The 15,718-nt window shown below is 44.0% G+C and overlaps 1 protein-coding gene across 3 annotated transcripts in view; it reads left to right on the top strand.

The window, feature by feature from the left end:
• Window positions 1-11,271, top strand: part of dnaaf11 (dynein axonemal assembly factor 11) — a 44,770-nt gene extending 33,499 nt beyond the window's left edge. Inside the window, exons 7-14 of one of the 3 annotated variants that reach the window (XR_008564454.2) lie at window positions 3,727-3,804; window positions 4,446-4,511; window positions 5,401-5,470; window positions 6,998-7,093; window positions 7,567-7,649; window positions 8,391-8,667; window positions 8,748-8,799; window positions 10,188-10,248. Coding sequence is in view for 2 of the 3 variants with exons in the window: in XM_070541530.1 (XP_070397631.1) it covers window positions 3,727-3,804; window positions 4,446-4,511; window positions 5,401-5,470; window positions 6,998-7,093; window positions 7,567-7,649; window positions 8,391-8,664 (667 nt within the window). In the remaining variant the exon portion in view is untranslated. Of the gene's footprint in view, window positions 1-3,726; window positions 3,805-4,445; window positions 4,512-5,400; window positions 5,471-6,997; window positions 7,094-7,566; window positions 7,650-8,390; window positions 8,800-10,187 lie in introns of those variants that run through there. The other 2 variants (XM_054747152.2, XM_070541530.1) reach the window with 2 other exon arrangements.
• The last annotated feature ends 4,447 nt before the right edge of the window (window positions 11,272-15,718 follow it).

Here is a 15,718-nt window from a genome sequence, read left to right as displayed (position 1 = left end):
CGGAAAACAAAAGCAGTGCTTTTTGGTCCCAGTCATCACACCGATACCTCCATGGTGGACTGTAGTGATTCAACCCCCCACATGAGGGATTCTGTTGTAAATTTGGATGTGAAGATCGACAAAGACTTTTGTTTTAGAGGTGACATAAATAGGGTTGAAGCATCTTTCTTTTATCTTCTGAGACGCTTGGCTAAGATTAAACCATTCTTGTCTAGATGTGATCTGGACTACTGCAACTCTGTCCTCATCGGAGTGAGTCAGAGTGCCTTAGGTCGTCTGCAGCTTGTCCAGAATGCTGCTGGGAGATTTCTGGATGGCAGGTGAATGTTTGAACATGCTACACTAATGTTGGCAGATCTACATTGGCTATTTGTCTTTTTTAGGATTTGTTTTAAAGTTCTTTCTTTGGCTTATAAAGCTCTTAATGGTTTGGCTCCAGCATATTTGGCAGACATGCTGCAGCTAAGAAGAAAGTTCAGAAGACCTGTCCTTGCTCGTGGCCTCCAGGTCATGGCTGAAGATGCATGGTGACAGAGCTTTTTCAGTGGCAGCTCCAAAACTCTGGAATGAGCTTCCACTACATATTCGGCAGTCCTCATCTGTAGCAGTTTTAAAATCTAAGCTGCAGTCCCATATTTACAAACTGGCTTTTAACTCTGTGGGGTGATTAGAGATGCTTTTCTCTCTCATTGTATGGTTTTATTTGCTTGTGTAATTTTATTGAGTTTTTGTGTTCTATTTCACCCGTGTCCGTGAAGCACTTCGGTGGCATGGTTTTGTCTGTAAAGTGCTATATAAATAAAGTTTGAGTCGAGTTGAGAATCCAGGTCATGGTATTCCAAAAGGGTTCAAATGAAGGCAGTTGGACTTTTTTGGTTCTCAATGTCTTCAGTACACAAAAGAAGTCTAGTTGTCTTCATTTGAAACCGTTTGGAACTTCGGATTATGCAAAATGTTGACTTCAGGAACCAAAACAGCTGTGTGACATCATCATAACAAATGATCAAGCTGCAGATGATCCTTTTGAGGGATTAACTTTATAAAATTTCAGTTTTAAACATTAAATTTAGTCTCAGAGCTTCTAACAGGAAAATGTATTAGATTAGACAAGATTAGATTAGACTAGATAAAACTAGATTAGATTGGATTAGACTAGACTAGACTAGATTAGATTAGATTAGATTAGACTAGATGAGACTAGACTAGATTAGATTAGACTAGAATAGACTAGATGAGACTAGACTAGATTAGATTATTTTAGATTAGATGAGACTAGATTAGATGAGACTAGATTAGATTAGATTAGATGGGACTAGATTAGACTAGATGAGACTAGATTATATTATATTATATTAGATTAGATTAGATTAGATTAGACTAGATGGGTGTAAGGAAAATTTGATGTTCTTACATTTTATTTAATGAGCCATAAGGCATGGTATTCCATAGTAAATATAAAATCCACCTCACGGATCAGGGGTTATTTAAACCAGAAGATTGGATCTTTTTAATGCAGAGATTATGTAACCGTTTTGTATTCACTCAGAGACAACAGAATAGAGGGAGTCAAGTTTAAAAGTTAAGAATTTTATTACTAACAATTAAACTAGACTTACTTTAAATTAAATGTATAATGTAACTAAAAATGGATGAGACAGTGAATGGATGACGTGTGATGTAATCAGAACCAGCAAATCCGAAGAAGCGATTAGTTCTGACGGCAACTGAAGATGTTGTTTTGAAATAAGCTTGGGTTAGTTTCAGAACCGCATGAGACACCATCACGTCGGGTCTACCTGCCTTGTGGAAGTCCTCTTGTAGATCAGGAATGCCGAGGTCCATCGGACCCTCTCTGGACACCGAGCTGGTAGGAGAAGCCGCGGTTCCGACCAGACCCGTCTTGAGTTACCTCCGGCACACGACTCTTTTATTGGCGTCTGTTCAGACCCAGCCTGGGTCTGTGGAGCTTTTATTCTGAAAGGAGCTGTTGTTGCCGCTGGTTGTTATAGCGACTGGAGTTTTCAGCTTGTCGAGGTTCTTTCGGTTGAAGAGTTAAAGGTCGGATTGGCCACTCCGACGCTTGCTCTGGAACGCTTTTGAACTGGCGTTAGAGCTGACGTGGCATAGTTTTATACCTCGGATGTTATGGTTTATTGTCGAATGAAAATTACCAAACACCGTCAGAGGCACGCCTCCGTCAGATCTGTAAGATTCTGATTGGATCAGTGAAAGTAATGTGTTATGTCTTTTTGACACTACGTGAAATGAGTCTTGTTGGAATCCTTAAAGTCACACTACTTATTATTTCTATAGAATCATAATAAAGTAATTCATATTTTGATTTCACAGGTCGGTCACATCTTATTATTGACTAACATTTTGATGGATTAGCTTTACTAAAATAGAGTTCTTTGATTAATTAAAAGAAAAGAGTTCATTCTTCTTTCTTCTGTCTTCATGCTGGAACGTGAACAGTTTAGAAGCGAGTGCATGACCTTGAGGCTGTTTCATGCACTCTGGCACTGTGTCAAAAGGGAACAGTTGTTAGAGGATAGAAATGGCTCCTCCATCACGTTACATGGGACTAGATTAGACTAGATGAGACTAGATTAGATTAGACTAGATGAGATGAGATTAGATTAGATTAGATGATTAGATTAGATTAGACTAGATTAGATGAGACAAGATTAGATTAGATGAGACTAGATGAGACTAGACTAGATTAGGCTAGATTAGATTAGATGAGACTAGATTAGACTGGATTAGATTAGAGTAGATAAGACTAGATGAGACTAGATTAGATTAAATGAGACTAGATTAGATTAGATTAGACTGGATTAGATTAGGCTGATCTAAACTTTGAGACTGATTCAGAGGAATCTAAAGATGCTGATGACTTGTACCATTTCTGCTCTGGACTGACAGACCTTAACTCTGATGATTTCAGCAGCCACATTAACCAAGAGGTGACTCTTAATCTGCTCTGCGGCATCACTTAAACCCGTTTGTGGTCTCCACTGCGTCACGCTCTAATGAAGCATGAACTCGGCACCTTTGGGTTCAGCACATTAACGGCACTTCATGCTAACTGGTCCATTTCACTTTCTACAGCTGATGTACGGCTGCAGAGGTCGTAACAGCTGGTCCTCTGCAGAGCGCTAAAACACTCACCCGCTCAAACCGCCGACACGGTCATCTGCTGCTCAGTGGGTCTAATGGATGGATGGATGTGAGCCGTGGGTTCTCTACATGTGTTTCTGCAGCTGACAGAGCGATTCTGTGCTGCAGCTTGTAAAATAAACCTTTTGACTCTGAGTTGTGAGTAGATTTGGTTTAAATGCACAAAGCTGCTATGGCAAACAGCCATGGGGAATAAGTGAAAGTGTTCTTCATCTCCCATCGCTTGCATTAGCCATGGATAGGAAAAACAATGACACGGTCAGAAAAGGCCAGTCCCTTGTACGTCACAGGACAGATTAGTATTCATGGCCCCGCCCACCTTGGCTTGGGACCACCCACAGGAAGGAGAAAGCAGAGCGTGTCTCAGCTAGAAGAAGCTAAATATTAGTTACACGTTTGTGCCTCAGTGGAGATAAAACATCAGCGCTGAGTTTCTGTAGCTTCTGTTTATGGTGCTCCTGATGCTGAGGACGTCTCTCCTTCACCTCTTACACTTGTTGTCCCAGAGAAAGCAGTTTGTCCTCACGTTGTCCCGTCTGTTTGCAGAGACAAAGAGAGGAAGCCGAAGTCCCCAAAGACACTGATCACAGCTGAAGGACGCGTTCTGAATGTCAACGAGCCCAAGTAAGACCCGAGAGTTTTAAAAGCCTTTAGATAAATGTATTTTCTTACATCTTTCTCTTCATTCCAGACTTATTAATTCACGTTCTCCTAACTTTGTCTTTACCTCGAAGATCAAAACAAAACAAAAGTTACATTTCAAACTTAAAGCACGTCCACACCTCAACTCTCTGACGATCTGCTCATAACAAAGAGTTCAGAAATTGTGGAGGCTGTAGATTAGAGGTTTTCAGGTGTGTTATGGGACCTCAAACATGTAAGATCTGCTGCTTTTAAAACAAGTTCATATTCAGAGCTGTGATGTGAGCAGATACCAGGACAGAGACATGGCTATCCTTCAGTAAACGTCTCATAAAGTCCATCCTGCTGATTGATGTCTGATGTTTTACAACAGAAAGTATTTACTGACCCGAGCTGCTGTGGCTGAGCCTTCAGTTTAAAGGAGGTGGGAGCTGTTTAGGGTCATTCAGCCTGAAGCTGATTTGTTTATTAGTTATTTCACAATAAAAATAAGGATCTTCAAGTCTAATCTCTGATTTTATAGTTTTATTCCAGACGTATTTTATTATGAAAATCTTTTCACTTTTATCACACCTGGTTCTACGGTTTCATTAGTATAGGTTTATTTCTACCTGTTTTTTCAGGCTGGACTTTTCTCTGACAGAAGACGAAGACAACAACAGGATCATTCTGGACCTGGCCGTTTACAGGTAGGACCGTAAAGCAGCAGCTTCCCTTTCAGTAATGTCTGTGGATGGATGAAAATATCAGTGTGGTGCATTAATAATCATAATAATTATGAAAGGCAAAAAGATAAACTGATGCATGTTTCATCTGATTTTTGTTTCGTCAACACGTTTTAAATGGACTTTTATTTACATCAGAACAGGAAACAGAAATTTTTTTATTTAGCTTCTTGTTAGATGATCTTCACCTGATGTTCATGTCAATTCAATTCAATTCAAGTTTATTTATAAAGCGCCAAATCACGACAATAGTCGTCTCAAGGCACTTCACATAGTAAACATTCCACTACAGGTCAGTTCATTAAGCCAATCAGTAAACTGTCTCATATATAAGGAACCCAGCAAACTGCATTAAGTCACTACGATGTAGCCACAGCTGTGCTGGGGCACACTGACAGCTGAGGCTGCCGAGCACAGGCACCACCGGACCCTCCGACCACCACCAGCAGGCAAGGTAGGTTAAGTGTCTTGCCCAAGGACACAACGACAGCGACAGATTGAGCAGGGCTCGAACCTGCAACCTTCCAATTACGGGGCGAGCACTTAACTACTGTGCCACCGTCGCCCACACTCATCAAAGATTTAAAGCTTGTATTTCTGAAGGGTTAGCCGCTTGAATGGAAACAATTCAAGAATATTCTCCTGCTTTCTGTGTTTCCTCTCATTTCTGTGCATCTGTTCTTTTTCTGCATTGAGATTTTTCACAATAAATCAGATAAACTTCAGACAGATCTTGTTTCTGTGATGTTGGTGAGAAATCTGACAGACCTCAGTATAGAAACATGAGCATTATTCTCTCCAGTGGAAACTGACCAGGACTTTCTCCTCCTCCTCGTCCTCCTTCTCATCACAGACACATGGACACCTCCCTGATGGACGTAGACGTTCAGCCGACATTCGCCAGGGTTCGTGTCAAAGGAAAGGTACGTGTCTGAAGTTTAGTCGGCTTTTCTTCTCCCGGTTTTAGCTTCAGACTCTGAACTTTCCAACAAAAACATTAATTAGGAATTGGTGGCATCTTAAAGGGCAGCAGCAGTGGCTCCAACCTTCTCAGGTCAGTCTGTAACAACGTTTTAATAGGTCACCCCACTACTCGATGTTTTATAACAAGGTTTTTATAGCCGGTTTGTGCTGATTTATCCCTGATGTCTAAGTTAAAACAAAAATATATTTAAAACATTTCCTTTCTTTTACATTTCATATTGTAGGACATCAGAAAATGTTACGAAAAAGATCCTTTCAACGCTGAGAGGCTCAAAGGCACCGTGGAGGATGTTTGAGAAGAAACCTCTTTAGAATGTGCAGAAATCAGATAAATGATCCAATAAACAGACTCCGCAGGACTCGGGTGACTGGTTAAAGGTTATAGTTCATGACAGGACAGTTTAACATGCAGTTAGGAAGAGTTAAAAAGTTTCAGCTGAACAAATAAACATTTGAGGCCAGAGAAGAGATGCTTACCCAGAATGCAGCTGGCTCCAGCCTTCAGCACAGTGGTGGAGAGCTGATGGTTTGGGTTTGTGCAGCACCTGCAGGATCAAATGAGTCCACTATGAACTTCTGTAGATATCCAAGTATTCAGGAGTCAGAAGTCTGAGAGCTGACCAGACCCCACCGGGTCATTTAAGGTTACGTGAGTTTATTACAGATCATTTTATTCTTCTGTCAGCTGTCCAGGGCTGAATCTAGACACAGAAAAACAAGAATACAACCGGTGGTCAGCCCGTTTAATCCCAGCCATGCTGCTGCACAGCGACGGGTCTTTTATTGTGAAGAAGGACTCAGTTCTTCCTGCAGAGCTGCTATGTTTCACCCAGGAGCACTGAGGAAACACGAGGAGCATTTGAATCTCCTACAAACACACCTCTGTGACATTTAAGCCGTATTAACCTGCTGCATGACCATCAGAAGCTGTTCTCTCACCCCCAGCTGCAGCTTGGACTCCTGAATGCCACGGCTCCAGTAACATCTTTTATTTAGGGGGGTTTGAAGCCAGGACTCAGCCTGATTGGACAAGAGGGAAGATTTATGCAGTCATATATCAGCTCAGGCTTTTAAAAAGTCTCTTTTAATATGATCTCCTTCAGAGGAGCTGATTCTGTGACGAGCGTACATCACACCAGCTGAAGTTTGGGAGGTTTCCTTCATCATCTCCTCCTCTCAGCTCAGAAGCCATTAAATACGCTCAGTTAAAAATGAAGTAAAGCAGAGAAAAGTGAAAAGTGTCATTTTAAGCCCAATTAGTCCTCCTGCATAAATCAACCCAGTTTCTATTGGATTTTGCCGCGGTGATTGATGCTACTGTTCTCATTCGGAGCTATTCTGGTCTGGGAAGTATTTCTATAAAAAGACCTTCTAATGATTAAAGTCATCTGACACACGGGGACAGCGTCAGCACCACATTGCAGCATTAATCTCACTAATTAAAGCTTTGAATAATTTACTTGCAGATATTTCAGGTGGTTCTGCCCGCTGAAGTGAAGCCTGACAGCTCGACCGCTCAGAGGTCCCAAACCACCGGACACCTGGTTCTGACGATGCCGCGGGTTGGTACAGCCTCTCTCCAGTCACACCTGTAAACCTGAACCAGGGTCAGGACGTTGCTGCAGCCAAATGTTAACGTACGGATAGTCTGTGAGGTAGTTTAGGGGTGTTAGGGGTTTATTTAAACACACATAAATACATTTTATTATAAAATATCTCTGTATTTCAGTATGGTTAGTACTGTTTTGTGATGTCTTTCTGAATCCTGTTTTACACTGTAAACATTAAAGCATCCATATGGTCTCTATGTGACTCCTAACCCTGCCAGTTTAAGCTGGACCGAGCCTCTGTGTTGGACGTGTCTGAACATGAGGATTTTACACCAGAAGGAACTTTTAACCGTGGCTATAAACAGAGACAGGTGGTAAACCTGCAGGTTTAATCACCCCGCTCCACAGAGACAATAACTGCTGAGAAACCGAAGCACTGCTGCCATTTTCAAACATTTCTCCTTTTAAATTCTGCGTTCTTTCAGGCTGAAGGTGAAATCAAAGTGACCAAAGCCGTCCAGCGGCCGCGCAGAGCGTCTGCAAGCAGTTGCTCGACGGAGAAGAACAGGTAGAGAAATCTGCCGCTTTGTGGTCTGTTCTCAGATTTGATCATCTGGGTTTTAATCTGAATGAATACAAAATAAAGGTGTCACTGCAATCCAGACTAACTAAGAGAAGCCAGAGTTTACACCTCTGGCTTATCAGGTCCCTGTGGTCCTAACTGCACAGGCCTGTTGTACGTTGAAGCTGGTGCATGATTTATTTCACCTGCTGAGGAGCTGATAGTGCTCTCCCTCCCCCTAGACTCGGCCAGAGCTGCAGCATCACCATTTCCCACAGTAATGTCAGAAACATCTGGGTGTTTTCTGTTTGCTGGAGTTTTTCCTGTTGTTCTGAAAAGCGTCTGACTTTATAATGCTGAGATCAGAACGTGGAACCAGAGGTCCTTCTGATGTTGCTGCAGGAACATTATAGAAGATCAGAGGCCTCTACATGATAAAGGGGTCAGACAAAACTGTTGCTCCTCAACGAAGGGAGTCAGTTCAGGTGGTTCAGGTACCTGATCAGGCCTCCTGGTTCTCCTCCTTTGGAGGTTTTCCTGAACCAGATCTCCTTGGAGGGTTTTCATATCTTCTCTGGTCTTGGACCACTTTGGGATCCATCAGGAGGAGCTGGAGAGCCGTGCTGATAAGAAGGGTGTCTGCTTTTTCTTGAATATTTAACCTCAACACCTGGACAAACTGGAAGAAAAGGGTGGATGATTGTCAAACACCGAGTCTGACAGATAGGTCTGGTTCTCTACCTGAAGGTCACACAGAGCATCTTCATCAGATCCATCAGCACAGACGATGTCCAGCATGGATGCCCTAAAGATTTCAGAACCATCAGCCTCTCACAGAGCTGAGCTCCTGCCTGGAGCCGCACCCATCACCAAACCATCATCATCATTTCATGAGACGAAGGCACTTCCTGTCCTTCAGCTGGCCCCATCAAACACGATAAAGAGCCACAGACCAATCCTGCACCTGCAAATTAACCACCTGATAAAAATGCTAAGCTGCTCCAGTCCTGCGGCAAGGTGACAGGTGAGCAGCGCTGCAGCCGCTGAGTTATGGCATCTATACAGATTATTTAGAGCCACCTTTGACCTCTGGCTCCCCCACAGATCAGACGCCCTGCAGCCGGCGGGGGGAAATGGATCCAAAGGACACCATCAGGTCTGAGATAAGCAGAGAATTTAATTATGAAACGATGGAATATCAAACGCTATCCTAAACTCACAGCTGGGATTTTATTCCAATTAAATAAGTCAAAAAGCTAGATGGTTACTGAAGAGGCTGGATCCTGGGTCAGAGGTCAAGCTTGAACTGAGGAAATGAAGCTTCTCTTTATCATCATCAGTGACATGATGACCAGGTGAGTCACCAGGGGAGTTCTGCACTGAGTCCACCTGATGAGGAATACCAGAACGAGCTGGACTCATCACCAGCGTTCTGAAGAACCTTTAGGCTCTCCGGTGTGATTTCTCTCGCCGCTGCAGACTCGTTAACAAAAATTACGCTCCTCTGGAAGGACGTGACATCTCCATGCTACTGGTTTTGTCTGGTTCTTATCCCAACGCCAGCTCAGTGGCCCAGTGGTAGAGTGTCCGCCCTGAGACTGGGAAGATCAGGGTTCAATTACTGGTCGGGTCATACCAAAGACTTGGAAAAAACGGGACCCAATGCCTCCCTGCTTGACACTCAGCATTAAGGGGTTGGATTGGGGGTTAAACCACCAAATGGTTCCAGAGCGCGGCTGTATCTGCAGCTCACTGCTCGGACACCTTCAGGAGCTGTACTGGATCCTGGTTCCTGTTCTAAACCTTCACCTGTTTTTGTTTTAGATGAAAGAAGCCTTTGCTATAATTGTTATTTTTACAACTTTAGTTTTTTATCCATTATTTTCCACAAATCCAAGATCTGAAGGTCTGAAGGAATCCGAGGTCCAGAAGTAAACCCAGAACTCCCTCTCCTCAGCAGCACTCTCCAGATCCTACTGGTGGATCCCAGATCTCAGACCAGGAAGGATGTCCAGTCCATCCAATGAATTCTGTGAATGTCTCCTGCTCACCTCCCTAGAAGGAGATGGCTGAAACATTTTAGCTGAGTTGGAGGAGCTCTGCTCCTAGAGCTCCTCTCCTATTCCCTAAAGCTGAACCTGGACACCTTCCCGTTTCAGCTGCATGGATCCAGGATCTGGTTCTTTCAGGTCTCACCACCACCAGTAGATGATCCTCTCCTCCCAGTTTCTGTAATTTTCCTGCAGAGTTATCTCCAGGGAACGAGGATGAGATCTTTCTGTACATCTGTGTGTTAATAAACCAGTGTCAGAATTCAGAGTAATGAAGACGTTTCCTCCTGCTGCTCAGATTCAGTTAGAGCAGTCTCACCATTCCTGGAAAAGCAGCACGTTCACTCACCCCATGGTCTCCAGCTCAGATGGGATCTCAGGGTGCAGATGTGGCTTCATCCAGAACATCTGGGGAAGGAACTGAGCAGACCTACACCATGATGATGATGATGATGATGATATTGAGAGTTTCTTCTGATTTTTTCTTCCACAGGAAGAATAAAGTTTCTGAGTGGCTGGAAGTGGATCCCAGCAAGCGCTCATCTGTTGATATCACCAGCATCATCAGAGCGAGTCCACTGGAAACATCCAGAACCGGAACCAGACCACCTGCTGCCTCTGATGGGTTTGTGGATGACCCTGATGTCCCCCCACTCATATAAGATGGATCAGCTGTTAAGTCCAGCGATGTCTGAAGGTGTTCAACAGTACCAGGAATCCTAAACCCGGGGCGGTGCAGAACCACCTCCTCCTCTTCCTCAGCCATGTCTTAGTAAAACGGGTCAGGACTGCAGCAGGCGGGTCCAGAACCCATTCCCTCTGTATTGGTTTTTAGATGTTCCTGTAAAATCTCTTCATCAGAGAACCGTGATCCAAACTGCACAGAATCTGCCAGGATGCTCCTGCTGCTCTCTGGTCTGGATCAGGATGAAGCGAGTCGTGTTCCGATAATTCCAGAGTCATGATGTTGGATCCAGCTGCCGGAGAACACAGTTTTTACCGTTTGTCCATTTCACCTTGTGTGGATTGAATTCTCCATTGTACAGATGTGTGTTGTCTGTTGGACACCAAGGTTCTACCCACGTCCCGTGTCCTGACTCTGAGTTTATTTCTCCTCCTAGCAGACTCACATTTCCTTCCAGGCTCTGATCACAGAGCTATTCCTCTGAGCCCAGAGGACTTCAGTCCAAACTTTTTCTGAAGCTTATGCATTTCTCCTTCAGTCTCCAGCGAGGTCTCCTCTGGGTCATTACTTCCCTCTGAATTGTCACGTCAAAAAGCTGAGAGGTTGTGACTCCTCCTCCTCCTCTTCCTCCTCTCTGAGTGCAGCAGGAATCATCCTGGCATCCTGACAGCTTCACTGCTCTTCTATCATCCAGCTGTCTAAATTTGGACTGTTTGCTCCATCCTCCAACTCTCCAACATCACAAAAATGCTACATAAGCATGCTGTGTTTCTGTCTTCATGCAGTTTGTAGCTTTGGTTTCAGACTTTTGGTTTCATTAAACTTTTAAGATATATTTAACTCTCCAGGCCCACAGAGACTGTTTTCAATAATAAAACTGATGTAAAGGTTTCATGTCTGACTCTTGAGATCATCTCAGTTTAAAACTCTTCGCACTTTTCCTGCTGCAGTGAAGAACTTGCTGTTCCAGATCATTTGGAACATTTAGGCTCAGATCAGATGGAGGTCGGTTCTACTCTTGGATCTTCAGCTCTGAGTGAAGACAACAAAAGCATCCCATCAGCGCTGGAACACACCTGGTCTATTAAGTTGGCTCTGACATCATTAGTGATCTTTAACAAGCCACTGAGGGACTCTTCGGGTCTGCGTGGTTGATCTCTCATCCTGATGGAGCTACATCGCAGCCACAGCTGCCCTGGGAGTACTGGCAAAGAGGCGAGGCTGCTGATCACACCCTCTGACCACCACCAGCTGGCAAGGCGGGTGAAGTGTCTTGCTCAAGGACACAACATCAGCATTCTCTGGTTGGAGCCGGGATCGATCCTGCAACCCTCTGATTACTGGACATTCTGCTCCGCCTCCAGAGCTACTTCTGCCCCTTAGAACCACATGGTCTCATCTTCTCATCAAAGTTTCTGTTGGTGTTTTCAAGCCTTCAGCTGCTCTGGGGCACTTCCGAGTCATCTTCTCCAAGTCAGAGGTCCGGGTCTCTGGACTGGAAAAAAGTGGAACAAGTCTTTGCCTCTAGTTCAGGAGTTCAAGTATCTTCTGATAGTGGGAAGGAAGAGAGATGGGCCAACAGACCATCTGCAGTGATGATGGTAACTGGCCTCAATCTGCAGGTCATGAGACGTGGATTGTTGCTTAATGGGAGACGTTGCAGTTTTTGCTTGATTTTAGCACCTCTAGAGACTGTTATTAAATCACTGTCACAAAACCGAAACTGAAACTCTCCTTGCTGTGCGTTTGTGTTTTTAACACCTTCATTTAACAGCTGGAATGTCTCCTCAACCTTCATTAGTTTCTACAGGAGCCGTTCATCACTAAATCAAACAAATCTGCAGAGTTCATGATCTAAAACATACAGGAAATGTGCTGGAAGCAGACTCCAGTGCCAGCATGTCAGCTAGCCACTATTGACTCCTATGACTCCTGAGAGGAGGAATCATGTGACCACAGGGAAAGGCCATGGTAGTGTGTCGGCAAACCCAAGTGCGGATCCAGAGTGCTGGGTGATCACAGACAGGTAAGTTACTCTGCAAGCTACAAGCAGGAAGCCGACAGAAACACGGGCAGGAGCGCCAGCTGGCTGGCAGCACCGCTCAGCAGCATCCGGGTCCGAGTGGCGCTGAGGGTTCGATGGTGTGTGAGGACACGAAGACCTCAGATAGAGACGAGAAAGCATCAATAACTGAGCGTTTGCCCGGTGAGAAAAGAGCTTATGTGGGTCTTAGGGTGAGGGAACGGGTAAGATCTCTACCTCCTGACAAGCAGTTGTGCTCCTTCTCGTTGACAGAAGTCAGCTGGATGGTCTTCCTGGTCAATTCTTTCCTGAGGTCTTCAGAGATTGGGAGAAGCCATCATGGATGGGTGGATGGATTTCTTGTCAGTCTGGCTTGTTTTCGTTCTGAACAAACATCTCCTGCTTTTAGCTTAAACTGTGATCTATTATTCTTCATCTGGATCTCCTTTCAAAGTTTCTGGCTCATCATTCCAACAATACCTGAACATTTCTCAACTTTCTTGAAAGAGTCGGATCATTTCAACAGACAGCAAATGAAGGTTTTTTTCTTCCTCACGGCTGCTAAACGCGTTTCTCTTTCACTGCTAACATCTGGCTGAAGCTGCAGAGCTGGAGCGGGTCTGATGATCTGACCTCTGGAGTGATTAATTCTGAACATGCTGCTCTGCCCCAGAGGATGATGGGAGCTGTTTGAGTCTGTGTGACCTGTTTGCGTTCAGGTGCTGTAAATCACAGCTCAGTTTAATTAACGCTCTGCCGACGCTGCGTGGACACGCGGCAGCTGCAGAGCTGCACATGGAGCTCAGAGACGATGCACAGAAGATCCAATCGCTGCAGGTGATGAAAGTTTGCATCAATGTTTCTCCTTCCTGTGGGAAAGGTAATAAGTGAGAGATGAATAGCTTGAATTATTAAATCATTTTCCTCGTGGTCCAGTTCCCCACCTCCACATCAGCTTCATCATTGCTAACGTGGGTTAGCGGCAACAGCCATTTTCAGTCAAGTTCACCTGAAAATGTTCTTTTTTCACTGAAGTCAGAAACCTTTAGGCTTCACGTCAACTGATTTCCAGTGTGATTTATTAATAATAAAGAAATAACAGTTTAGAGATCACAAAAACACAAATGTATAAACATTTATGTGACTTTATAACTCCTCATAGGTGTTTTTGTTATTATTATTTCAGGCTTTAAAGCTGCATTATGTAAGAATGAAGTAAGCGAAGTTTGCTTATGTTCCAGACCAGCGTTCCCAGTAGGAATATCAGAATTGTTCTGCTTTAACGATAAACAGACGTGTAAAAAGTAACGGCTGTGACGGAAGTTGATTGGTGACAAGCTCCACTTTCACCTGGTGAAGAATAGACTCACAAGCATTTATTTCCTCTTTTAGTTTCGCTTTTGGAAAAATAAAGTTCCAGGTGAAAACAGCTGCAGGAACAGGGCGTGTCACTTCCTCCTCTTCCTATTTACATCTGAGTTGTCCCTCGGAAACGAGAGGAAATAAAGATAACGTAGAGGTTGGGAACACGCTCCTTCTCCACAAAGTCTCTGACTTTTATTGTTACTTTAGCCGCTCTAATCATCAGTTCCTGGTGAAATAATGCCAGTGAGCTAAAGGGCTTTCCATCTAATTATTAAATTATTTTATTTTTAAAAACCGTGCAGTGGTCCATGAGAAATTTGACTGAATGACAAACAGGGCCAGTGGTCCTGCTCAGTGAGATGTAAATATGTCATAAAAGTGTTTGTACGTGATTCATAACTGCTCCGATACTTAGCCCGATACGCACAAAACAGCTGATTTACAACCATTTCTGTTTTCTTATAGCTCCACTGGGGTTTATAGACCTCCCGGCTGCTGTTCATATGCTGGATTATCTTCATGATGAACCAGCCTTTCACCACTGCAGTAGGAGCTCCGGTAGATTCCTCTCTGGGGGATTTTCTTTCTGGGAGGGGGTAGGGAATGTCTTCAGGATCCCATCAGGAATACCGATGCAGTGTCGCTCCTGCTGAAGGTCAAACCCCACACCCCTCCTGTCTTTAGATGATTGGTCACTGACTTATCCACTCCCATGTCTCCACATGCATCTCATTTTAAAAGCTTAAAACATCTGAAGGTCTCAAACTATTTGATGTCGAAGTCAAACGAATCCTCGCTGCTTTTGAAATCGAAACAATCAATCTTCCTAATACACACGGAGGTCAGCTGCTTTCTGTGTGACCCCTGGTGGATGGATCCTTCTCACCTTTTCTATAAAAGGCAAAGCTGTTCTGAGAATCAATATTCAGCTCTGAGGGTTGAAGCGTCACAGTAAAAATAAAATCTACATTATTTCATGACATCAGAAGGTTTCTAATGTCACAAAACCACCTGAGCATCAGCGTCAGTGTTTCCCCGTTGGAAACTCTTTATCAGCCGTACCTGGTTACACCTGCCTCGTGCTCTCAGAGGTCACATGATGAATAGTGACACCCCCCACCCCCGAGATTTATACGTTTATTTTAGCATTTATGCTGAATCGCAGCTGAACTCACAGTCCTGCAGCATCTCGATGCTCAAGGAGCCGTTGGCAGGGAATCATCTTTCATCTGAGTAGCTTGATTCATGTCGGCTTTCAGTTAGTGTGGATCACACACACACACACACACACACACACACACACACACACACACACACACACACACACACACACACACACACACAAATCTCACAGAGGTTAATGCACACCATACTATACCTCCAGAAATCTACTGAAATCAGTAGTAGTCTGTAGTTATCAGTAGAGCCCTAACAGATTATACAGACTATTATCTGAATTTTATGCATTCAAACACTGTGGCATCATTCACTCATTCATTCATTTTCTTTCCCTGTTTGTTTCTAAGCTGGGTTTCAGGGAGCTGGAACATATCTAGTTAAGAAATCATCAAAAACAGTGTCTGTGTGTGTGTGTGTTTGTGTTTGTGTGCTTTGAGATAAATAGTATATTTCTGCAGCTACCAAGCAGCCGTATTGTACTTTGAATTCAAGGTTGGTAACAATCAAAGTTTTTAGCTCTGCATTTCAAAATTTTGACTACTCAGTTTAAACATAACACACACTGTGTTTGGTGGCTGCCTGGGGTGGGTCTGGATCCCTGGACTTTGTCGGGTCCCTGGCGGGGTTGTTCGCCCTTGAGTCCCGGGTCGTTGTGGTCCAAGCTCGGCCAGCTTGGGGTGGGCGGGCCTGGGGGATTGCAGTTGCTATCTCCCAGGGCTCTTGTGGCTGCTGATTGCGATCCTCTGGTTAATCCTCTGCATCTCTAGGGAGG

The sequence above is a fragment of the Nothobranchius furzeri genome, chromosome 11 (assembly GCF_043380555.1).
Source record: "Nothobranchius furzeri strain GRZ-AD chromosome 11, NfurGRZ-RIMD1, whole genome shotgun sequence".
Lineage (NCBI taxonomy): Eukaryota > Metazoa > Chordata > Actinopteri > Cyprinodontiformes > Nothobranchiidae > Nothobranchius > Nothobranchius furzeri.
Note: the sequence above shows the minus strand (reverse complement) of the source record. Positions and strands in the feature narration are given on the sequence as shown.